At 36.6% G+C, this 26,833-nt stretch overlaps 2 protein-coding genes across 2 annotated transcripts in view; both read right to left on the bottom strand.

Moving 5' to 3' along the window:
• Nucleotides 1-1,389: 1,389 nt before the first annotated feature.
• LOC127813446 (abscisic acid receptor PYL2) lies at nt 1,390-2,217 on the bottom strand. The gene has a single exon (XM_052354405.1). It carries the CDS (start codon nt 2,191-2,193, stop codon nt 1,597-1,599), a length of 597 nt encoding a protein of 198 aa, XP_052210365.1. The 5' UTR covers nt 2,194-2,217; the 3' UTR covers nt 1,390-1,596.
• A 3,864-nt stretch (nt 2,218-6,081) lies between these two features.
• Nucleotides 6,082-26,833, bottom strand: part of LOC127812973 (K(+) efflux antiporter 4-like) — a 36,768-nt gene continuing 16,016 nt past the window's right edge. The window contains exons 10-20 of the mRNA XM_052353597.1: nt 22,334-22,402; nt 22,152-22,229; nt 21,834-21,922; nt 10,844-10,940; nt 10,664-10,717; nt 9,814-9,909; nt 8,022-8,210; nt 7,845-7,922; nt 7,432-7,476; nt 6,800-6,889; nt 6,082-6,672 (exon numbers count right to left, since the gene is read on the bottom strand). Coding sequence (XP_052209557.1) covers nt 6,583-6,672; nt 6,800-6,889; nt 7,432-7,476; nt 7,845-7,922; nt 8,022-8,210; nt 9,814-9,909; nt 10,664-10,717; nt 10,844-10,940; nt 21,834-21,922; nt 22,152-22,229; nt 22,334-22,402 — 975 coding nt within the window. The 3' untranslated portion in view covers nt 6,082-6,582. The remainder of the gene's footprint in view (nt 6,673-6,799; nt 6,890-7,431; nt 7,477-7,844; nt 7,923-8,021; nt 8,211-9,813; nt 9,910-10,663; nt 10,718-10,843; nt 10,941-21,833; nt 21,923-22,151; nt 22,230-22,333; nt 22,403-26,833) is intronic.

The following is a 26,833-nucleotide window of genomic DNA, read 5'->3' as shown; positions in this document are numbered from 1 at the left end:
TCCAATTATTACCCCTCTGTTCATGTGATGGTTGCATCCGGCAAGGAAAATGATAGCTGCTCTGCTCCCGCCAGCCACCAGCCTCCTGGATTTGTACAGCAAGCAGTTTTTTTCTAAATCTCATTAAAATTAACATGTGCTAAGATAGCTTTTCTCTATAAATAAATTTGAGTTATATAATGCAACACTACACTACATGAAGCGTTCTGAATTGTTAAAAAGGGTATCTTTATTGGCTGGCTAACTTGTGTGGGTGTAAGGTATTTAGTCATTTACTGCTTTACATAAAATTCTCTCTTACATTCGTTCTGCTAACATCATAAATTTTCACCTTCTTTTAGCTCCAACTCTTTATGACCACTATTAAACCATCAATGAATTACCATATAATGAAATAAATAAGATTTAACTTGTAGTTGTTGAAATCTCTATCCCAATATGAGTACAAAAAACATGGGCGGCTTTGGATGACAAACTGACTGTAGTGTGCAGCGTTTCATGGGTCCATGAAAGACAACACATTCACCGCCACGCCACCTTAATTAGCAGTACTGTTAAATGTTATCTTTGGTTACAGTATCACTCATATGAAACATTAATACATTTGACCTATGCATATACCAAACAACATATGTGGGGCTCTCATTTCTTTCTTTCTTTTCTTTTCTTTATTTATTTTTTGTCTTGATCATCAATAATATATTGAATACTTGCTAAAAATACTCTTAAAATGAACTAGTTAACCATATATATATATATATACTTTAGATTTATAATGTGCTCTCTAATGGCTGAAAGAATGTAATCATTTTTAAGAGATCATTTATATGGTTAATTCTCTCATCATCATAACTAGTGTTTTAAGTTATTTGAAATGAAAGAGGAGAGCTAACCTGCATATAGAAGGCCTATGATTAAGTTCTGCAGCCACTAATTTAGTTATGGCTTACACTCATTTAACCCACTAATTTGAAAGCCTCTACTTTACCACCAAATGAATGCCTCACTAATCCATTTTATTGGTTTTTATTAGGATGTTGATGGACTTGGGCTTGACCCAACTGAATCACTGACTTGAAGCCCATGCCAAATTTAGCCCAGAGGACTGGGCCATGAGCCTTTATATAAAAATGTTTTAAAATTTTTCAAGGAGCTGTTTTCATGGTCACGTGACCCACAGAGTCCGCTCACAGGTCTTCCATGTCTTGAGAGATTTTGCTGCCACGGTTTGAATATTGGGTGGGTTGACTTTCGTATCTCTTCTGTCTTCTCTCTCATTGTTGTCTGAAAAGTGATGGACAGTTGGACATGACGGCGACAATGGCGACTTCCGACTGCATTCCGGCGATTAGTATGCAAACAGAATGCTAATTAAACCTTAATTTCGTGAATGAGGAGGGGTTTTATTTATTGATATTTGTTATTAATATTCAAAGATGAAAGAAGTGTTTTGAGTGTTCTCGATCAAATATTTAAAACTAATAGTAATTCAAGTTACTCAACCCAAAGACAAATTAAAAAGAAAAAAAAGACTAAAATATACAAATTTAATGAATAATATTAATTAATTCCATCGCCATCCCCGCTGTCACCTCCTCATTCATGGCCATGCAAAGCGGCCATCGCCACCACCCCAAGCTTCTGGAGATTCAGCTTGACGACGGTGTCCACAAACATCTTCGTATCTTCGCCCGTGTTCCCCTCCGGGATATCGACGATATACGACTCCAGGACCACCGTGTACACCTTGCCGCCCTTCTCGAACTCGTTGACAGACGTGACGCTCTGGTAGTTGTTGAGGCGGTGCTCGCCGCCGACGACCCGGAAGCTGAGAATGTGCTTGTTGTCGTCGAGGATCTCGAGGCGCTCGGTGCTGGTGGAGGCGGGGAGGCCGGAGACGACGGTGACTTGGCGGATGCTGCCGACGCCGCCGTCGCCTTCCATGCTGCAGCCCTTGATGAAGTGCTTGTACTTCTGGGGGTTGTCGAAGCGGCGGACGTAGGGCCAGACGGCGGTGGCCGGAGCGTCGATGTGTTGGGTGATGAGGGAGCTGCAGGTGTTGGGCTTGGGGTTGAAGGTGTGGAAGGTGGAGATGAGGGGTTCCAGCTCAGTGAATTCTTCTGGAGTTAGGCCTTGAGGGAGAGGTTGAGGTTGAGGTTGGTTGCCTTCTTCCATGGCGGCCAATGATACCATGCAAGAAAGAAAGAAGAGATTATATGGTGTGGAGATCAGTTGAATGTGAGAAATATAACTCTTAATTAATATTGGGCTGGGGCTGGGTGGAGACTGGAGAGAAGGAAAATCATAGGATGCACGTGAGGGCAGACTGGAGTGGAGATCGATCGATCAAGGATTTGTTATCTATTAATTAGCATTGTCTTCCCACTTCTCTCCTTAATAATTTCTCACTAATTATTAATAAGAACTAACTACATAAATTGTTTGTGGCTATATATTAATTAAATTCTATATCTTCTGATATAAAGATCCAATTAAGGTTGGAGTGGTCATTTCAAACACTCCACCCTTAAATTAATTTTGGTCCATGATTTTGGACGAATTAAGTTGTTACTTTTGGGATGGACTGCGTGGCACACAAATTAGTGTTATAAGTGTGACGTAGCTAGGTTGAGTGCACAAAAAGCAACAGGCATCATGCAATGCATGGGCTTTTGTGGCCAAGGAGGAGCCATATATATAGCCCATAGGGACGGATCGAGGTATAATATTGTGGCCAAGGAGGAGCCATATAGCCATGTAAATACGTATATTGTTGCCTTGTACATATACACACGATGATTCAATTGTCAGACATGCATGAAGGGACCCCGGGGGGCTGGAATCTGGGGAAGAGAAGGGTGGGGGGGGGGGTTGTCATAATCAGTGAAAAGGTGAAGGCGTGAAGGTGAATGAAGCAGTGGACAATTGGACACGGAGGGAGGATCCTGTGACTCCTCTATCGAACTTCCCTCACTTGCAATTGCACCCCAACCCATCATTCGTTCCCAGCCACACCATCTCCCGTCATGTCATGTCATGCCATCCCCTCCATGCATAAAACCCCCCCCACCCTCGACCCAACTCTCTCTCTCTCTATATATATAATTTTTAGGATATAAATTGGGCTATAGACAAACGGTACGTAGGTATGAATATGATAGGTTGTGATTTTAATTCTCACTCTACACAGTAAGTAAGGTAAGGTGAACCCTCACAATTGTGATTTACCTCTCCTAACATAATTGAATGCACAAGTATTGGAGATTGTGCAAGAACTATTATCCCAAATATATATACACATATATTTCATGTAATTTTTTTAAATAATTTTATATTTAAAAGGATAACGAAAACAAACAATAGTAGTATTTAAGAGAATATTGATACTAAAAATAAAATAATTTTTTTAAATTAAAATAATATAAAAATCAAAGAGTTCTCGACCACGCATGGTCGGAGAACCCAAGGTTTGGGAACACAAGGGTTCCCGACCACTCACGGTAGGAAACCCAAGGTTCTTCGACCCCGAACTTTGATTATGATTATGAAATATATAAGTTTTGTACACAGGTTGATATATTTGTTACAACATATTTTCAGAGGATACCTTGTTAAATTTTTTATAGTGTATCCACAATTTTGACCCTTTTTATTTCACTAAATTCATGACATTAAAAATGATCAAATAATTTTCAGTTTAATGCATGTTTATATTCATTATTTGATTATTTTGTGTTTAAGAACTATATACATTATCTTCAAATACGTGATATAAGACGAGTTTAGGCTTTCAGTTTAGTACGTGTCTGAGTTCAATACTTGATTATTTCACGTTCAAATTCAATGTTCAATTTTTTTAGTTGCACCGTGTCTTCAGCACGGGTTATCCCTAGTTAATTAATAAAGAGAAACATATTAAAAATAATTCTATTTTTTATTTTAGAAGTTAAAAAAAATTATGAATTGTTAATTAAACCATCTCATCAAAGTTACTAATTTACCCGAGGTAAGAGTGAGGTAAAAAAGTGATGACAATTTTAAATTGTTTCAAAGACTTTACTACAAATTATTAAATAAAAAATTATAAATTTATTATTTATTTGATAATCAATTAAAATTCATAATTTTATGATTAAATAAAAAAATTCAAAATATAAAGACATAATTTTACTTGAAATTTCAATGATCGGGAAGACAATTTATCAAAACTCAACACCCAAACAAAACTACTAGTTTAAACAATTTTCAAAATTATAAAACTAGAACCATTTTTATTGCTCGCTCACACCTGACTCTATCCCTGCCTTGACAGGCCCAAAGTAGCTTCAATATGCAGCCTACGGGAGCCTAGGTAGGGGGCACGAGCTCTGAACTCGCTCTCCTCATGGACCAGTACCAGACATCACAGAATTGATGGATGGATGGGAGGGATAAAAAAATTATGATTATTAAATACATATTTTATTCTCTATAATTATATATTTTTATTTAAAATTTATTTTTTTATTATTTAAATTACATTCTTATATTATATAATTTTAAATTAATTACATACCTTACCACAATTAATTTAGTGCATACTAAAATGTTCAAATTATTTCTTTGCCGTGCAAACCAACCACCATCTCCACTATAGTTTTTAACCAGCAATGAGATATTTGTAGGCCACCAAAAAGCAATAAGTGAAGGTGGATAGCAAGCATTGACATTTGATAGACAAAGTCATTGTTGGTCGAGAAAGATAGAAGACGAAGAGGTGAAGTCGCCAACAAAGTTGGCTCTTTACCTTTTGTCTTCCCCAACTTTATCTGTCTATCGTCAACGCCTACAATCGACCCTTTGCCTTTCGTCTTTGCCTATCACCTCCTAACAACTTGTATCTGTCTCATTCTCAACTAAAAATTGTGACAGAGATGGTGATCGATAATTTAGGTATTTTAGCATGCATGCATTAAATCAATTGTGGCAACATGTATAATTAATTTAAAATTGTATAGTTCAAAAACGTAATTAAAATAATAAAAAATCAAATATCTAAATAAAAAAATATAGATGCAAAAATTAAAAAATATATTTTACCTCATTATTCTACTCTTATCATTAGCTAAAATGCTCTTGATTTACTCTCCCCCTCTTCCAATGACCAATCTCCTCTCCTTCGGGTGAGAACCCGACAATGGTTGGGATCTGAATCCCAACTAGAACCCAACCATCTCTCTCCGGAAAACCAAAGAAGAAGAAAAAAGAAAGACTATTGGGGTAACTAGCCGACTTAGCAATAAGACGCAAGATGCGATGGGGTTCAATGGCAGGTAGCGACCCTTTTTTGTGTGTAATTAGGAGAGGAGAGAAAAAGAGAGGCCAAGGAGCAAGAGATAAATACTTATCTTAATTTTTTTTTTCGACAAGAAATTATTGTAATTTCTAAAAATAGAGCTTTTATTTCAGGGGAAGTTTTCTGTACCTTACCCTACATAATTTAAAAAATTCAAACAGGACCACAACCTTGTCTGCCTGATTTGAAGGATGGAGATACCAAAAAAAAAAAAAGGGGGGTTAGTGTCGCCTCTGCCGCTGCCCCTGCATATGGCCGGGCCCCTACTCTTAACCTAAAATGGAGACTAGCCTACCTTCCCAGAGAAGAGCAATTCACAGAACGTGCAACATTTAATTTGCACGTATTGAACAGGGCCCACAAAACAACACTTGACCATACACAGTATTTTGATTTTTGTGCGATTACATAGTGTGAACAATTTACAAAATTATTAGGACTATGCTATTTGTACATTAAAAATTATATCTTAAACTATACATGCATACAAATAATTAAAATATCGTTAGCGCTACCTCACTACTTTAGATGAGGGATATTTTTATTATTTTACTTGCATTGTGTAACCCAAAGTATAGACCAAAGAATACAAATAACATTTTCCAAATTATTATGAGCCCCCATGAATTCATACAATGCACACCACCCAAATGATAGCGGCAAGTTCTACTCAATAGCCCAAAAAAGAAAAAAAGAGAAAAAGAGAAAAAGGAGAACAGGAACAGACATGCTAGTATGAACAGGGATAACGGGAATCCTCAAACATAAGTTAAATGTTCAGATTTGGTTCATACTGCGACAGAACTTCAATGAATGGCATGAATTGATGATAACTGGATTTTACAATTTGACCAAACGGGTTGAAAAATAAGACATAGAAAATCACATATCAACCAGAGAACTACATTACAAAAGCTGAGAGATTATTTTACATTTGGAACAGAAGGGAAGGGCAAGAAAAGACGCACCGTGAGAAGAGGTCACATTTACGGGTTAGTTGTCCTGGAAGCTAGAAAAAAGACCGCTATCCTGTTCTCTCCATTTCTGAGGTTCAACTTGCTTTCTCATCTCTATTTTGGGTCAGAGACATGTAACACACAGGGGAACACGTTGTATGACAAATAACACAAGCTGCAGGTCAATTTGAGCACTCTGGCTCTGTCACCCACCCATTAAGGAACTTGGACAGCACTTACGCTACATACATGTCAGATGCAAAACTGAAAATTTATGTATATCCCATTTGTTTAGCCTTCATGAATCAGGAGATCCTTGGAAATTAAGGCGATTCTCTGCTTAGCGCTCTCTGTCCGGAGGTTATCTCCTTTGAATCCGATCTGGAGATCAATGACGTGTTTACAATAAATCTCTTCAACTAAGCAAGTAACAACTTAAAAGGAATCTATGAATGGTAAAAAAAACCTATTCAGCAGCGGAGGTATAGAAATCGACAAAGATAATTACCTCACTCTGACTGTCGGGGGAGAACCATCGTAGCAGTACCCCAAGACGTACCACAGCAGGTATTAGCTTGAAAAGCAATGGGGTAGTAACCTGCACTCAGAAAATTCAAGGAGGACCAATCAAACTGCTGAAGAGTAATAACAAAGAGTAACATCTGATTCTTCACCATATTGAGATATTATATTGGGCTTCCTGGTCCTTGTGATATGATCCCCCAAGTCACTTCCTCGCAACTAAGGGTCTTTTTATTTTTATTTCGTTGTAAATAAGAATAACTAGGAATTCATACCAATCAGTTGCGTTCTTGTAGAATGAATATACATTATATGTGTAGCACCCAAATTCTGCTTTACTGAAACACATTCAATAGTATAATTCCATTGAATTTCGAATACAGTAAAGACGACTTTGTGGGTGAATAAATAGGAAATAAAGAATATATCATTATCCACAATATGAGTTGTGTGCTACACATGAAGACACAAACAAATACAAATACAGACAAGAACTTGAAAGGATCTTTAGATACTCTGAACACTTAAATCAATGACAATGACAATGACATGGGAAAGAATCGTTATCAGCTTGCATGCATATGCATTACTTAAATGGTGACCAAAAGAATTTCATACCAGACTCAGAGCTGTCGTCCCAAGAAGCAGCAGGTAAACTTTCCCCTGGAGAACAAAACTTCTTGATCAGTAAAAAAAACCTGATTTAAGACTCTCATTAACTTGCATCTGGAATCTGACAGACATAATCAAAGAAGTGGTCACAAGGGTCTATGCCTCAAAATGAAGTATTGATTAGTATTGAGAATTTACTTCCAGCCTCTTCATTGAAGGCTGGCAGTGACAAAATATAGCTCAAGAGGACCATATCACTTTTTCGAAATGAACCCACAATGTAATAGAAAACTCTTGGGGAATTTTAAGTATTTTTATTTATTATTTGTTGCTGCACTACGTATACCTTCTTAAGGACATTTTTATGCATAATCAGGATAGAAAATTTTGTCCAGGAGAAATTGCAATTATGCACTCACCTCAACTAAGTGAAGATTAGAAGCACGACTTAGAAGAACAAAAGCAAATTCCCCAATTTGTGCCAATGACATTCCAACCTACGTGAGCAAAAGAAACCAAGGTTTCTCAGCAAGGTAAATATATGGGAATAATGCCAAGAAAATTAAAATAGAGGAATAGAACAAGGTAATATTTACAAGAATCGAAGTCTTGTTGTTGTATCCAAACCCCTTGACAACTACAGTAATAACAACTGTTTTTACAATGATCACTAATATAACTGATGCTAATAAGATATCCACATGGTTCCAGAGGAAATGAACATGGATCAGCATCCCAATGCTAGCAAGAAAAAGAGCAGCAAAGAAATTGCGGATGGGTTCAACCTGGGCAAAACAATTGAAGTCCAGTAAGGGATTAGAAATGCAACAATATAATGACACCATCACAATTCATGCATCATTGGGAATACTTTAAATTTTAAGGAATATATTTATCCCCTGCACGTACATATTGAGACACATAAGTGACATTTTAGAAATAGCATTTAATGGAGAGAGAGCACAGGCAAACTGCTTTACAATAATCAGTCCTTGAAACAACTTAAAAGTAGAAAACAACCTAACAAAGAAAAGTATCAATGGGTTAACCCAGAAAAGCAGTGGCATCAACAGCCCTAATTGCTTCCCTGCAGAAAGAGCTAACCATCCTTTCAAAACTTCCCAGACGACTCTTATTATGAAAAGATGACAAGCAATTTCCATGATCTTACTTAGCAAACAAAATCTAAAATTATCAGATATGTCACCATCAGCAATTGTATAATCTTCCACAGGGTAAAACACGAGGATGACCCATCATTTAAACCTTCACATTCTAACTTTTAACTGACATTTATTTAAAAATTAGATGCTTTATATGCCGACCCCTACTGTATTTCAATGCTTAGTAATCTTTTACAAATCTTCACACCTCACTCTCTTCTTTCCTTTTCTTGTGCATACTACAATAATCCGTGCTCCCTGTAAATAGACTTGTGATGGTCAATCTGTATATTCACTTCAATACCAATTCCAGAGGTTTCTAGATGGTCATACTACTAAAGTCACAAGAACTTTTATGCAGTTAGTTTAGACTAAAATAAGTATGACGTTTGCATTACAAAACAGTAAATGCTTCACAAACAATGTGATACTCAAGTTTGTTAGTGCAGCCTTACTCCTCCCATCTTATGAAGCACAAATAATCAAGATCAAATCACATCCATGGCAAGTATCATTGAATACATTAAAATGCCTGTTGGGTACCCCAGTCCAACTGTGATGAATTAGTTGAAATTGGGTTTGCTTGAAAATTGAAAGTTGGGAATGTTCTTTTTGGATTTTTATGAACATTGAACAGTAAATGATGTTTTACAAGATTGCAGTGATCATGCGACAATCTTCTTCCACTTCTGAGCTATCTAGTAGTTTTGATGAATGAATTTCTTAAACTTAAATGTGCTTTAGTATTTGGAGCCATGGAATATGATTGATGTAATGGTGTTTCTTTTCTATGTTGAATGATATTTTAATTTATACATTGAATGGTATCTTCCATGTTGATTTAATGTTGTTCTTCTAGCATTTTTTTGGTTATTAATTTATGAAAACAATATTTAGACAATAACAAATAAAATTACATACCAATAAATCTTTTAACATGTCCCTATCATACCTGTATCCTTATTTTACTAATATTTCAATTGCACATATGCACTTTTGTGTTTTTAGGTGCATTTGTGTTCTTATCTCTCAACAAACTCAATTAATGTAAAATAACATTGGCTCTTAACATTTTTTATACCTGAGAAAATGATACATCAAAAGGAAAAAGCACGAAAGAATAAATCAGAGATCGACTTTAAGCCAAAATAGAAATCATCTCTCATTACATAGTCTGGCAACAAAACAAGCTACAAGTAGTACATCAAATAAAAAGGTTCCTTACTTGTTCAAGCGTATGCTGAGCAAGATCAGTTGTTGATATCATCACTCCAGCAGCGAAGGAACCCAGTTCTAAACTTAAACCCAGCTTATCACTACACTGAAATTACAAAACAATTAAAAAATTGTTGCCTCATATGCATATCAACAAAAATTAAATTTGCATAGCTCAACTAGCTCAATTTCCATAAAGAAGTAATGTGGCATGCTACATTGCAATCAAAATTATGGGTATTTTGGTAGTTCTACAGGTGATCTGACTATACAGAAAAGCAAGTTCTATTAACTAATATGCATACACCAAGAATCCACATTGGGCCTTGAGAATTATACGGTCCATCATAATATTCTATGTTTTCATTTCTGAATGTTCAAATTGTTCAGTCAAAAATCAAGCAGTAGCTTTCATAAGCTGAATTCATTAGGCGTCGGACAATAGTCTGTTAACATTAGTAACTAAAAGCTTCCAAAATTTTAAATGTCAACAACAAAGGGCAAAGGTGCAATAGTAAAATATAAACTATAGTTGTGAATGCATCAAATGCCACCACAGATGCTAGTATCTCGTGTCACCGTTTATGCCCTCAAGACTTTGAAGTCAATGAACTGATGCAACAAATTAATTATTAATGCTTGCTCCAGACACTGAAGCAGTAGCACGATGTTACTCATTTCAAAGGATAACCTAGTGATATGGACCAAACCATGATTAAATCACTTTACTAAGAGATGTATAACATGAAGACTAGAAGAGAACTTGTAACCCAAAAAAGTATTATGATATGCAAATGAAATGAAATGTAAGTATATCAATAAGGATGCAAAGTAACTAGACATTAGGAAGTAAAACAAACCCAGGCTACTAGTAGGCAGAACGCAACTGATGCCAATTGATAGAGTTCATTGGTCTGCAAAATGGAAACATTTTGATGAAAAATACAAATCTAAGTAAATCATTCAGTGATTGTGCACCAAACACAGTCCGTGCGTATGCTTAATTTTTTTTTTTTTTTTCAACTACAGAATATGCATACCTGCGATGATAGACTTATCATGAGTTTGAGGAACCATGGTACACAAGTGCGGGATAATATTGATAAAACAGCCAAAAAGATTATCAGGATCACCAAGCTGATAATAGAAGAATTAGTTAGTTGTAACACATCGTATAATCATATGTGAAAATAAAAGCAATCACTACACATATCCAAAAAAAAAAAAAAAAAACAACAATAATTATCCTGAAATTTCAACCGGTAATATCACATTGATACACAATCAAACAAAGATTCCTACAAAATTTTCAAAATCATTTAAGTTACATGCATAAACTTCAAATTGGAAATTAAGATAATATTGTCATTCACCTCACTTCTTAGCTAAAATTTGTGGGAGAAGGGAAAACGAACAATTGATTTCCCAGTTGAATGGACAGAAAAACAAAATTGCATTCTGCAAGGAGAGCTACATTTGGAAACTATTCTTTAGCCTTTCAAATATGTTTGTCCACCATACACTCATCCCATATGTAAATAAACAGAAATTGTCATGTTTTTAGAACAACACACTGGAAATCTACAAGTGTATCATGGATACAACTGCATTCCCTTATTAAAATCTCATCTTTCATGGCGGTCAACAAAATCCAGTATGATGTAGACAGTTGTTGAAGCTGGAGGCACACTTAGGCACCAAGGTCCCCTAAACCTGAATGCAAGAGGTAAAATAACATGCAAGCAAAGAGCAGGATGCATAAATATGCCTGTATACTAAATATGCCAACAACTGAAAAAGAAAAATGTAACATAAAGATAAATGAATTATTTGAACAAATTATTAAACTTGTTCACTAAGAGATTTAAATGGCAAACAAGTAAATAGCTGGAACTGGTATCAACTAGATCAAACGCTTATGCTAAACCAGTGATAGCAAAAGTAACTAGCTATAGCTTTTAAATATAGCTTTTAAGTAACTAGATGTATCTGTTTCAAGGAGCCAGCCATAAGATCCAGAGTCTAGAATAGAAAATACTAGCTAGTAAAACAGTACAATCTACTTATAAGTCCATGTATGTAACACTTTATTTTTAATTAGTGGCCACAAGAAAATGAGAAGATTAAACAAAGATATGACCCTTTTAGAGATGTATTTATGACCTGGCTACTAGAGGATAAAATTGTACACCTTTCTTGAGCCCACAAACTAAAAGGTGTCCTCTAGGGGGCTTTAAATGGACATATCTAAATTGAAGGAGCCTGCTTTTCTGGGACCAAAGAACACTACGATTAAACACTGTCATCCAGCAAATGAGCATAAAGAACTAGTTTGTTTGACAAACCCAGTCATGCAAATTGCCAGTTATCATATTAATCTACTCCACCTTCACTAAAAGGTTCCATATTTACTAATGTCTGTCTTAGAAAATATACCACCTTAGGAAAATTTTACACCATACAAGCATGAAATACAGTCACCTTTCATTCCTTTGCTTTTCAACATCTTTACAGCTTCACATTTTCTGTTTGTCCGCAAATATGTCTTACCTCACCATATGAAAGCATTTGAAGATTTTTCACCAACACTACATCCTAGAAAGTTTTTAAGCAATAACTTGACGTTAAATGACAGCTGCCCACTCATGTTCCACTCTGAGATAATAGAGACCTCAACAATACTAACCACAAATGGCATGCCTAAGTCAACAAAAATGTGTTACCAGACTTGAGAAATGGGTATTTTAAATGGGTGGCATTGCATTGATGTCTGAGCAGATTAATTCTTTTGTAGAAACAATATTAGACGCAACTGAATGCCCTCGGTAAAAGAAATGGGCTTCAACGGCACTATTGAGCTTTCAACATTAGGGTACCATCAGAATGTAATCCCATTATGCTATATCTCCACGATTGGTGTTCAGGGCATACATGACACAGAACTTTCATTTTATTAATTTTTGTAATTTTAATTATTTAATTATTTTAGGGCTTATTTTACTATTTTGTAAGAAGATTTAATTTATTCCTTGATCTAGAATATTTAGGATTCCTATTTTGTTTTTGACTTAGCTTTACTTTTCCTTTCTTAATTAAGATTCCTTTATCTCTTAGAATAGGGATTGTAAAACCCTCTATAAATAGCAGGGCCTTAACTCTATTTTATTCAGACAATAACATAACTTTATTCCATACAATTGAGAGAGGTTTCTCTGGTTCTTGAGCCTTTGTGCTTGTGTGAGGATTAGCGATTACTTTTCCTTTGTTTATCATGCTATTTGTTGCATCGGGTGGCATCAAAGCAAGATTTTCGCCTAATCTAATGGCTCGTGACAACGTGGAAGGCAACCAACCCGCTAACGAAGAACAGGGGTTGCAGACTCTTTGGAATACGAATCATAGACAAGGAAAGGCTATTCAAAGATTGGAATAAGGGCGTGATGACATTGTCGACATCGCCTTTAGAGAATTGCAAATGAAGACCACAATAAAGATAGGTGTGGTGTTTGTGATGTTGCTCGAGCCCAACCTATTAGAAGACCTATAGCCGCAAACAATTGTAGGCAACCAGCCTATATAAAGATTCAAGTGATGAAGAGCATGAAGATGACTCTATTGGGTGGATCAAGGCTTTGGGTAAGATACAAATAATGGAGTGTTGTAAAGTACCATTCTCCATCAAAAAGTATCAAGATGAAGTCTATTGTGACATAGTAGACGTGGATGCATGCCACCTTCTCTTTGGGAGGCCATGGCAATTTGATGTGGACGCTCAACACTCTGGGGAAGACAACATCTACAAGCTACAAAAGGAAGGTACACAATATACTTTGTTGCCTATGAAGGAGAGTACCTTACCCAAAGCTTAGAAAGTGGTGGGGAGGACTTTCTTTACTCTTTTAACACTTTCTGAAAAGGAGCTTGAGGCTGAAGCTAAAGAAACCAAGGAGATCTATGCAATGGTGGTCATGTAAGGGTTAATGGTTGTGAAAGAGGCAAAGCCACTAGAGCTACCAAAAGCAATCAAGCCTTTACTCGCTAAATTTCAAGAAACAATCCCTAAAGACCTTCTAGAAGTATTACCTCCAATGAGGGATATTCAACATCATATTGATCTCATTCCCGAGGCTAGTTTCCCAAATTTACCTCCTTATAGAATGAATACTAAGGAAAGTGATGTCTTAAAGAAGGCGGAAGAATTGCTATGAAAGGGACATATTCGGGAGAGCATGAGTTTGTTTGTTGTTCCTACATTGCTCACACTGAAGAAAGATGGGAGTAAGAGAATGTGTGCCAAAAGTAGGGGCCATCAACAAGATTAGCGTGACTTACAAGTTCCCAATTCCACAGTTGGATGACATGCTTGATAGGCTAAGTGGGTCTAAGGTGTTTATCAAGATTGATTTTTGAAGTGGATATCACCAAATCCGAATTAGGCCTGGAGATGAGTGGAAGACAACTTTCAAGACTAAAGAGGGGCTGTATGAATGGCTCGTTATGCCTTTCTGATTGACTAAACAGAGATAATGGGATTTCACTTTGGCTCAAGAAAAATTTGCCTACAACAAGATCCACAGGAAGATCACCATTCTCTATAGTATATATGAAAGTTCCTCAACATGCCTTAAATACAGTGAAGCTTCCCAGAGTTCTTAGATTAAGTATTGCGGCTAAAAATATGGTAGAGCAAGTCTCAGCCATTCCAACAGAAGTAAAAGACAGGATTGAGAAATCCAATATGCAATACAAGCAAAATGCAGATAAAAGTGACGAGAGCAGCCGTTCCAAGGAGACATGGTCATGGTGTTTTTTTTGTAAAGATAGGTTTCCTATAGGCACTTATAACAAATTACAGTTGAAAAAGTACGAACCTTACAAAGATTCGAGGAAAATCAACGATAATGCATACGAAGTTGATCTTCCTTCTTCATTTGCTATTTCAAAGGCATTCAATGCGTTAAATATCTACCCTTACTATCCTTTGAACGAGGCTTTATATCCAAATTTGGAGTCTCAACTCGAGGATGAGTTTTCTTGAAGTGGAGGGGTCTGACGCAAAGCTTTCATGTTATTAATTTTAATAATTTTCATGATTTCAATTATTTAATGATTTTAGGGCTTATTTTACTATTTTGTAGGAAAAATTAATTTATTCCTTGCTCTAGAATATTTAGGATTCCTATTTTGTCTTTGAATCAGCTTTACTTTTCCTTTCTAAATTAAGCTTCCTTTATCTTAGAATAAGGATTGTAAAACTCTCAATAAATGGTAGGGTGGCGCGTGTGTGAAGAAAATACACTAAAATAAACCCTTAAAAGAACAAACTTCAATAGCCGAAGATTGACTTTCAAAAAGACGCAAAAATAAGACTATTTTGCTAAGAAAACCCAAATAGATTGCTGAAATTTGTATTGATAAAAATTTGTTTACAAACTCTAGATTTTAGGCATATTTATAGTGTTTGGCTAATCCAAATCTATCTAATATTTGTAACTAAAATCCAACTAGAATCCTAATAGAAATAAATCCTAAAACAAAATTTAACTAGAATCCTAATAAAATAAAACCTTAATTGAACATCAAATAGAATCCTAAATCAAGTAGAAACATAAAGTAAAATCCTGAAATATATAAAGTATTAAAATATTGTTTTGGTGCTACTGTTCCGGCGTGGTCAGCTCGGCCTTGGCTTGGGTTGGGTCTTGATTAGTGTCCGCATCATTCACCTCCACTTGAGAAGAATTCGTCCTCAAATTATGATCTAGGTATGATAACTCAACATCTGGCAAATACAAAGAAAGATCAACAACATTGAATGTTTTGGAAATACTCATATGATTAGACAAATCCACAACATAAGCATTATCATTAATCTTTTTTGTAATCTTGTAAGGACCATATTTCTTTGGCTTGAGCTTGTTCTGCTTTCTTGCTAGAATTCGTTCCTTCTTCAAGAATATTATGACTTTATCTCCAACCTCAAATACCTGTTGCTTTCTATGCTTGTCAGTTGTCGCCTTGTACTTCTTATTTGTGCAACTTTTGCTTGACATCTTCCTGAACCGCTTGAACTTTTCTGCTAAGGAAACATGAGCAAAGACATTCCTCCATCTCTTAGCCCTATCTTCATTGGCATGGGTCCAACCATCGCCATGTTTGTTGCCATTTGCCTCCACTGTATTATTACTGTTAGATTGAGGATGTTGAACATTCCATCTTGAGCGCTTCTCTAATTTTGTAGATCTTATCATAGATCCTTCTCCTCTCATTAGTTTTCTTGATTTTGACTTCTCAACAGTTTCTGAATTCATTCGTAGATTTTTCTTGCCTGGAGAAGCATTCTTTTGTAACTATTTCGAATAAAGGCTTATTCCATGACTACTAGCAGTCTCTCCATCACTTAAAATATTGATGCTTGAATCCTCCTTTGGTCTAAGCACTTGATCAACTATAGTAACAGCTGTTACAACATCTTAGTTTCAGAATATAATTTCAAATTAACTACCATAAAGAGACCAATACCCCTACCTGAGTTAACTAGCTTGGGAGATCCAACACCCCTATCCATAAAGAAACCCCTGTGACCATCTTGCTTTTGCAATCACAAAGGTAAATATGTTCCTATTGCCTTCAATTTAACTATGCCAGAGTCTGAATAAACTGCAAAAGGATCTACTACCATGGCCTTCATCTCCTTTACAGTAACAAGCTGATCAGAAGAAACACCACCATCCTTGGATTGTGAAGCAATGCCTGAGCCCTTGGGACTGGAAAATACCCCTGTGTGAGTCAATAACCTTGGAGTTTTTGTCATGTTAGCAACATAAACCAAACCTGAGTTTGCAAACGTTGAGGTTGTTGGGACAACATAATGTTCAAGATCAAGCTCCAAACTCACCGAAAAGCCATTCTTTAGTTTATACTCATCGTTTCCCCAATGGTTGTGTTGTTGTGCATTCCTCCTAACCCCTTTACCACTAGGGTTGGCTATCATACGACCAAGATCATCCTCATCATCGCTATCATCCATCATTGGTCTTTTAGGATTAACGAGGACAGGATAATGGCTGGTCTTCCTAGTTTAACGTATTTGGCTTGATTCACGCCATTAATCCGATTCCAATTATCCTTAACTTGTTGCAAAACGCCCAATTGGTTGTAGATTTGCTCCAATTGCTGCTGCATTGTACGAGTTATTTCCCGTTGTTCTTTGATTGCTCTCCAAACCGCGGATAGCCCCCGATCATCATCACGAGATTGGTTGCTACTGTTACCTTCAAGATTGGCCATCTGATTGGTTGATGAACCGCTTTGATACCACTTGACGTAGCGTGTAGTGCGTGTGTGAAGAAAACACACCAAAATAAATCCTTAAAAGAACAAACTTTAATGGCCGAAACTTGGCTTTCAAGAAGACGCAAAAACAATACTATTATGCTAAAAAAACCCAAATAAGTTACTGAAATTTGTATTGATAAAACTTTGATTACAAACTCTATATTCTAAGCATATTTATAGTGTTTGGCTAATCCAAATCCATCTAATATTTGTAACTAAAATCCAATTAGAATCCTAATATAAATAAATCCTAAGTAAAATTCAACTAGAATCCTAATAAAATAAAACCCTAATCAAACATGAAATATAATCCTAAATCAAGTAGAAACATGAAATAGAATCCTAAATCAAGTAGAATTCTAAAACATACGAAATATTAAAATATTGTTCTAATGCTATTGTTCCGGCGTGGTCAGCTCAGCCTTGGCTTGGGCCGGGTCTTGATCAGTGTCCGCATCATAGGGCCTTAAGTCTATTTTATTCAGTCAATAACATAACTTTATTCCATACAATTGAGAGAGTTTTTGCTGGTTCTTGAGCCTTTGTGCTTTTGTGAGGATTAGCAATTGCTTTTCTTTTGTTTATCATGCTATTCCCTGCGTCAATACAAGTGGTCAGATAATGCATCACTCTTGAAATTTAACTTCAATCTCACATTAGCTTGGTGGATAGCAGATGACAGATCTCTTACTAGTAGAACCATTTACCTAGTTGAGGAACAATATGCGATCACTGCATTAATTGCATCTATTTCTAGTAAATGTTTTGTTATCTTCTTCTGCTAAGCATGATGCTCCCTCCTACATTTTGACTCTTGGGTCAAAGTTCAGGACAACTCCAATTATTTTTTTAACCTTTTGCAAATCACTTCTTCACTCTCACTCTCACAATATGAACCCTACAGTTAGTTGATAGGTCAACTTTTTCTTTCTTTCTTCTGTCATGATCCTAGGGCTTAACCTAGGATCAGTTTGGGAATCGGAAGAATCCGATCTAGCTACGGCCAAGAACAAATGGAAATTAAGGAGGAATTTGAGAGAATGAGGGAGAGATTAGAAGAAGTGTTAGGGGGATTAGAAGAACAAAAAAGAGGGAGATGAAGATCAAGAAAGGGGAGAGAATTTGGAAGGGAAGAAAATCAGATTTCAATTCATTAATTTCTTGGACAAGGAAACAAACCATTACAACAACCTTTTATAGGCATATTTGTCTTCTAACAGCCTAGCACATGCTCCCATGTGCTTCTAACCACTTGCTAAAATATCTTCTAACAACTATTATCAACATATTACTATATTGCCTTCTATAGATTCTTGGGTCATGACAATTCCCCTCTCCTTGAGAGAGTTCTTGTCCCCAAGAATTTATAACAATTTAGTCATTGCTCCTCAACTAATACCTACTCTCTCTAGCTTGGTTGTTCTTTCTTTTATCATTCCCTTTCTAGGCCGCTTCTTCTTTGTTTTTGGATACTCCTCAGCTGAAACAATAATGATAATCAGTGCAATCAAAGCTGCATCTTCCTCCAAGGAGTGGCATACCATTTCTCGTGGGTTGGTGATAGCTACCAAATTAAGATAGCTTGTACCCATAGATTGAGGATCCATTATGATGCCAAATCCAGTCAATATATCCTCATCTAGTGCCTTCATTGAATTTAGTTGTTTCTGGTCACAGGCAACAGCTGAAACTTGCAGTCCTTCAGCCTTCAATTGATATTACTCCTCAACCTCAAAATTTACAGCAACATTGTGGCACATTTTAGGATCAATTCTACACAACTTCACAACATTGGAAGATATTTCAGCTACATGCACTTCTCCTTCAAAAGGATTCGTGGGCTCCTTTTGATCTGCTGTCCTATCAACCTGATCAATATAATTTTCCTTGAGGTTATGCTTTTCACCACCAAAATTACTCTCAATATTGCAGCCATCTTTCTGGTCACTGCTGCCTCCGTCAAAATGTTTCTTTTTCTGCCCAAAGTCTAGAGTAGGCAGTGAATCGATCGTTCGTAATCTTATCTCCTCCTTCGGCTGCTCCACTCTAAGAAATTCTTCCTTATTAAAACTTCTGTGATAATCATCAAAGTATTCTACTGGAAAGTTATAATGATACTTCTTAATAAGTATCATCGCAAATTCTTGTAGCTTATCGCAGAACATTCGACTGAATTCCTTGCACTCTTCATGTATCACACTTCTTGTTTCCTTGTCAACTTGGTTGATTCTCTTCTCCTGTTTCCTGTTGCTGCAACTGAAAATGCAGCCTTCTTTGGCTGCCATTGAGGCTCCATTTCAGCTGCAAGTGAAGCATTCTGCTTCATGTATGCATTGCCTCCCCTAGCTTCACTAGTAGGATAACCCATTGAATATGCAGCATTGGTCCGCTGCAATTGAGGCTGCTCTCTTGCTTGAAAATTAGCCACCAAAAATGCAGCATCATTCAGCTGCACTTGAGACCCCATTTCAACTGAAAATGAAGAATTTTTCTGCTGTAATTGAGGCTCCCATAGTCTCCTACATGCACTGCTCCTCTTAGCTGATTTTTCAAAATCAGCATACTTTGAAGACCAATGAGCTATATACATACTACTCTTCTTCCAACAAGTTATCCCACAATTCAAAGCCAAAATTAACCTTTGTTTACCTTACGCCTAGGATTTGATTGGAACTACTGCCAAAAGAGCGCTGGAATTCACAGCCAAGAATCACCCCTCCAAATTCGCCTTCCACAATCCACTCCCAGCTACTCCAAATCTCAACGCTTCTGCTGTGCAAATACTTCCGTAACTTAATTGAATCAATTCGGCCTCCGGATTCACCTCACGGAAATTAGTTGCTCGTTTTCAATGTCGAACCAGTGACTACCGCCTTAGCCGGAGGTCACTCCTCTCGACTCCAAACCTAATTGACGTCCAACATACACCTTCTGAATCAGATCGAAAGCTCAATTTATCCGCTGTCAATCACGATTTGCAACTGCTGCGACCCACCCAATCACTGTCCACTGATCGCGACCACTGGCTCGGTCTCGTAATTTACTGAAATTTCATTGGGATCCGCTTCGCGTTCCACTTTCAGCCTCAAATAGTAGCCCACGCTCCACCCCCGAGCTTCGAAATCAATTTCCGAGGATCACCCGTAGCAACTGTGGATCAGATGCTAAGAATTTCCAAACTCCAGTCGAGGATAACCTCGCTATGTGATGCCATCCAATTCGGAACTTACAGTGATCGAAAATTAGCAGCCCATGGTATTGGGACTCAACGAACGAACGAAGTCGGAGGAATCCGCCTACAGTTCAATCCGAGATCCCTTGTACCCCTATCGATTTCGGTCAATCCTTGATTCTTTCTGATTTAGATTTGAACGCGAAAAAATTCACTGTTTAGCTACTTCTACAGGGTTCACCACGCTTCTGCAGCTCCGTCACTTTGGTAGAGTCGTCAAAATTGGCCTGCCGATCGAACATATGGCTTCCATATCCTCCTAAGCTGCTATCGACGCCTCCAATAAAATCGAACAACTCTTCTAGATCACAAGCCGCGATCACCTATAGCTCAGCCTACCCAATCGCTTCCTATAACTCGACCGACTCCGAAAACTGTCCTCCAAAGTAGCCTCAATCAGTTCTGAGGGGCGCCTGGCTTGGTGACGATCTCTCCTTAGTTCCTTAGGAATCGGATTGGAATTGTTGGCCGATCGGTTTTGTTGAAGCTCCTCGACAGTTTGCCCATATCATTATATTTGCCTTAATTCCGTCTAGAATAGATTGAAATCACAGCCGATGAACATGCTCTGATACCAATTTGTCATGATCCTAGAGCTTAACCTAGGATCAGTTTGGGAATCAGAAGAATCCGATCTAGCTACGGCCAAGAACAAAAGGAAATTAAGGAGGAATTTGAGAGAATGAGGGAGAGATTAGAAGAAGTGTTAGGGGAATTAGAAGAATAGAAACGAGGGAGATGAAGATCAAGAAAGGGGAGAGAATTTGGAAGGGGAGAAAATCAGATTTCAATTCATTAATTCTTGGATAAGGAAACAAACCATTACAACAACCTTTTATAGGCATATTTGCCTTCTAACAGCCTAGCACATGCTCCCATGTGCTTCTAACCACTTGCTAAAACATTTAAAATATCTTCTAATAACTATTATCAACCTATTACTATATTGCCCTCTATAGATTCTTGGGTCATGACATCTTCTTCCTCATTTTTCTATGTAGTCCCACTTCAGTCTTCATAGAATTTTCTAGTCCTACCATTCAGATCTCCCCATGATGGCCTAGCCTCATCCATCCTCAATGTACTCCCCCATTCAAAAAGTTCATACAAAGTTGCTTTCAGAATTTGCGGACCATAATCCAAAACTGGCTGTGAAATAAGGAAAGGGGAGAGAAAAAAATGTGCTAGTCAAGCCTCAAACTCAATACCCAAAGCTTTGAAGATATCTAAGAGATAAAGTCATTACTGATCCACAAGTCTTTGATCATCGGAGGCTTCACATGCCCTTTAGAACACCATTTGTAATATCGACAAGTATTACCAAAATGCAAAAAGTAGCATTCCAAATGCATACGAATATAAAATATTGCACAAGAATTAGTTGCACTAAATGTAATAATTCATAAATCAGTGAGCAAAAGGGTTTGCATCAAGGAGGTTTCTCCAAGTTAAGAACTTACGATTTTGTCATGGATATTACTCCCTGTAGAACACCTGAGGTTCCACCTAGAATTGGCAGCAAGGCAAAGAGCAAACCCACAGCACAATCCTGCTAGGAGAAAAAGTTCAGACCCATCCCCAGTAGTTTGAAAACCATTAAGACAGGAAGAGCACTTTTACACAAACACTACAAAAAACAAGCTGCAGCGTATTGGATTTATTGAATGTGAGGCATTTTGAACTCAAACCTCTTTAATAAACTTTCAATAACAGAGTACTATCTTATCCATCATATGTAATGCATTCTACACAAAAATAAAATCAATAGAAGGTCATACCTGCAAAATAAGGGTGCCAATGGTAACTTGTCCATAAAGGGCATTGGTATTGTTTTTCTCCATCAAAAACTTTAACACCTATAGCACCAATAAATGAAATATAAGCCACAAGCACTGTAAGACACATTATATAGAATCATACATGGGTGACACCCTAGTGGCAGTTTCTTATAAAGACTTACCACTGCTGTTGAGGACATTGAGAGAAATGCACCAACAAATACACCTTCTGACGGTTTACCACCACATAGCTGAAAATGAAATCCAGTTGCTAAAATCAAACAACAATTTTGAGAATTAAAAAGCTTGTATCGCATACTTGAGTAAAGCAAATGAAGAACTTTTTTCCTTGGCAGCAGCAAGTGGAGAACTTCTTAAGGTAACATCAAATTTCCTAAGATACTCTGCGCTATATTTTCACTACCAACCTAAGAAGTGCCTTGTCCATGATTTTTTTTTTCTTTTTGCTAATGACCTTCTACTCAACATAGACTTCTAGTACTTGACGTCTAAATAGAAATTGGAAGAGAAAAAATCACATAAAACAAAATCCAAGAATCAGGTGGTGGGATTTAAAAGGGAGAAACAACTAATCTTCAAAGAAAAATTAAAGGGTAGAAGAGAATAGAATGGAGAAGGACAGACAAACCAAATGTAGAGAGAAATGGCTAATGCCCTGAGAAACACAGCAAAGGTAGTGCTTGGAGAGACAAATGGTAGAGCCTCTAATCTCAAGGAGTCTTGGTGGTGGAATGAAGAAGTGCAATTGAAAATTAAAAATAAAAAAAATTGCTATAAAGTTGTATATCAGTGCAACAATGAAGAAAATCAAAAAAATTATAAAGAATCAAAAAAGGCAGCAAAAAAAGCTGTTAGTGAAGCAAGGTCAAAAGCATACGAGAATCTATATAAACGACTTGATACAAAAGATGGAGAAAGGGATATATATAAATTAGCTAAAGCAAGAGAAAGAAAAACAAGGGGTTTAAATCAAGTGAAATGCATAAAAGATGAAAATCAAAATGTATTAGTGAATGAGGGAGCGATTAAGGAGAGATGAAAAGAGTATTTCACAAAATTATTCAATGATGATGGCGACACAAGAGTTAGGTTGGGACATCTTAGTAACTCCGAAGGGAACGTGAGCTATACATTTTATCGACGCATAAGTCCAAATGAAATAAGGCAAGCATTAAAAAAGATGAAAAATCATAAGGCGGTGGGACCGGATAATATACCAATAGAAGCATGAAAATGCATGGGAGAAGAGGGTATCTCCTGGATAACGAAATTATTTAACGCGATTCTTAAATAAAAAAAGATGTCAAATGAGTGGAGGAAGAGTACTTTGGTCCCTATATATAAGAACAAAGGAGATGTTCAAAATTGTGAAAATTACAGAGGAATTAAGTTAATGAGCCATACCATGAAACTCTGGGAGAGAGTAATAGAGCAAAGGCTCAGAAAAGAAACAGAGGTCTCAGAAAATCAGTTTGGTTTCATACCCGATAGGTCAACAATGGAAGCTATATACCTACTGAGACGCCTAATGGAAAGGTATCGGGATCATCAGAAGGACCTACATATGGTGTTTATAGATCTAGAAAAGGCCTATGATAGGGTCCCTAGAGAAGTATTATGGAAGGTTTTAGAGAAGAAAGGAGTTCGAATAGCCTATATACAAGCCCTTAAGGACATGTATCATGGTGCAGAGACAAGGGTCAGAACATGCGGAGGGGATACTGAACCGTTTAAAATTACAATAGGATTGCATCAAGGTTTTGCACTAAGTCCATACTTATTTGCTTTAGTAATGGATGAACTCACTAAAGATATCTAGACAGAGGTGCCATGGTGTATGCTATTTGCAGACGACATAGTGTTGGTGGATGAAACAAAAGGAGTGAACACTAAGTTTGAGTTATGGAGAAATAATTTAGAATCTAAGGGATTTAAATTAAGTAGAAAGAAAACAGAATATATGGAATGTAAATTTAGTAAGAATGCAAGAGTGAAGGATGTTATAATAAAATTGGAAGACCAAATCTTACAAAGAAAAGACCATTTTCGATATTTGGGATCAGTGATTCAAAAAGATGGAGAAATTCACGAGGATGTCACACATAGAATTAAGGCAGGTTGGCTAAAATGGAGAAATGCATCGGGGGTGTTATGTGATGGTAAAATCCCATTAAAATTGAAAGGAAAATTCTATAGGACAGCTATAAGACAAGTTTTGTTGTACGGCTCAGAATGTTGGGCAGTCAAATACCAACATGAGCAAAAGAAGAGTGTAGCGGAGATGAGGATGTTAAGATGGATGTGCGGCCATACAAGAAAAGATAAAATTAGAAATGAAGTTATTCGTATTAAGATAGGAGTAGTGCCAATAGAGGAGAAGATGAGAGAGACTAGACTAAGATGGTTTGGTTATGTGAGAAGGAGACCAAGAGACGCTCCTGTGAGGAGAGTTGATGAAATGGACTAATTAATCAAAAAAAGAGGTAGAGGCAGACCTAAGAAGACTTTGAGGGAGACATTAAAGTTTGATATGAAGTGTATAGATCTCATTGAAGATATGACAAAAGATAGAAATACATGGAAGTCTAGAATTCATGTAGCCGACCCCATATAGTGGGATAAAGGCTAGATATGTTGTTGTTGTTGCTAATGACCTTGTCCATGTCAAAGAGTGGCACTTGTTAACTCATCCCTCCCCCCCCCCCCCCCCCCCCAAAAAAAAAAAAAAAAAAATTGCCATTCATGACATGGTTCCAGATATAAGTCGAAGAATCATTAAATGATTCATTCTTTTTATCTTTTTTATAGAATCAGAAAATTTTCTAGGTTCACATTTTAGCAATTGTAAGATTGCTCCTTTGTGACATTATGGTCATGGGTTTGAGATGTGGAAACAACCTCTTTACAAAAAAGCAAGGAGAATGTTGTGTATAAATACAACCCTCCCTTGACCCTCGTAAAGCAGAAAGTCTCGTGCACTATGGACAACTTTTTCCTCTTTTTCATGAAATGAGCCTACATATATAGACCATCCCCTGACCCTCATAAAGTGAGAAGTCTCATGCATTGTGGACACCTTTTTTTCTCTTTTTCAAGAAATGAACCTACATATATAGATTAGAAAAGCTCCATATAGATGATCTTTTGATTCCTTATAAACTCAGATAGACTTTGGTCACTTGTGGATACACATCTGTCAAGACCCTATGATTCTATTAGGGGAACTTTTTGATATTTTACTTTTGGTTATAAAATGGTTTTGATAATGACTATATGAAAATCAATCTCTAAATCTTTATGAGTATATATTTATGGATAAGTTTGTTTTTAATCAATTTATATGAATGTGAAAAACAATATTTAAATCTCCTTGAAGCAAAGTTATGAAAATTTATATAGGAGATATGTTGAGTATGGTTGAATGTGGTTTGTTTCAAAATATAGTTTTGATAATCTCAACTTGCTTTCAAAAGAATCTAAATGAGGATTTATTAAGTTTTCAATGTTTTCAAAAGGATAGTCGACTATGTGTTTCATTCTGTTGACTATACTTTAGAATAGTCGACTATGCTATTAAAGATAGTCGACTATGCAAAAGGATAGTCGACTATGTTGTTTTTGATCTGTCGACTATTTTTGAATCTGTCGACTATCATATTAGGATAGTCGACTATGGCTTTTCATCTGTCGACTATTTTTGTTCTTAGAATTCAAAATTTTCTTCACATTTTTGCAATAGTCGACTATGCATATGTATCTGTCGACTATAGGATTTTTGTGTTATAAGATAGTCGACTATGCGTTTTTGTCTGTCGACTATGTTTTGTTTTATTTGTAAAAATAGTCAACTATGCATTTTCTTCTGTCGACTATGTGTTTTGCAGAAAGCTTCAAACGGCTAGTTTTTCAATCCCAACGGTCACAAACGGCTACATTTCTCTTCAATCTTTTGGGAAGCCTATAAATACAAGTCATGGATGATCAAGAGAAGACTAATGGATGGGAACGAGTTGATCTAAAGAGTTCAAATTATTTTTACTCGAGCTTATAATATTTGCGGCTTCACTGTTGTATTTTCTCTCTTCAAGGCTTTGATCCTCACTTGTATTTATTTGCTTCAAGCCTTGTATCATTTTTGAGAGACATTGTAACTAAGAGATTTATCTCTTAGATCCTCTCTTTGTTATACTTGTTGTATTTCTTAGCTTGTGTAGCTAGAGGGCCTACTTGGTTTAAGTAGGAGGTTGTATTTCCTAGCTCGTGTAGCTAGAGGGCCTACTTGTGTAAGTAGGAGGTTTTAGTGAATTGGTTTAAAATCCTTAATGGGAGCTAAGGTAGTGGATTAGGCTTGATTTAAGCCGAACCACTATAAATTCTTTGTGTCATTTATCCTTCCTGCTTTTACATTCATTGAGCTTTATATTTGTCATTTCATATGTTTAATGTTTTAAATCACTAAAACCTCAATTGGGTCAAAAAGATTTCAAGTCCTATCAAGATTTTTAATTATACCAATTCACCCCTCCTCTTGGTGTGTGCCATAGCACCTACCCGTTCTAACACTTTTGTCTTTTGGGGATTATGTTGTAAGGTGGTTAGTAGCTGTTATACTAAAACAGCTATTGGGAGTTGTACCTTGATAACTGCTAGTAAGTTGGTGA

The sequence above is a fragment of the Diospyros lotus genome, chromosome 11 (assembly GCF_014633365.1).
Source record: "Diospyros lotus cultivar Yz01 chromosome 11, ASM1463336v1, whole genome shotgun sequence".
In the NCBI taxonomy this organism is placed as follows: domain Eukaryota; kingdom Viridiplantae; phylum Streptophyta; class Magnoliopsida; order Ericales; family Ebenaceae; genus Diospyros; species Diospyros lotus.
The sequence above is the reverse complement of the archived record's forward strand: the minus strand, read 5'-3'. Positions and strand labels throughout refer to the sequence as shown.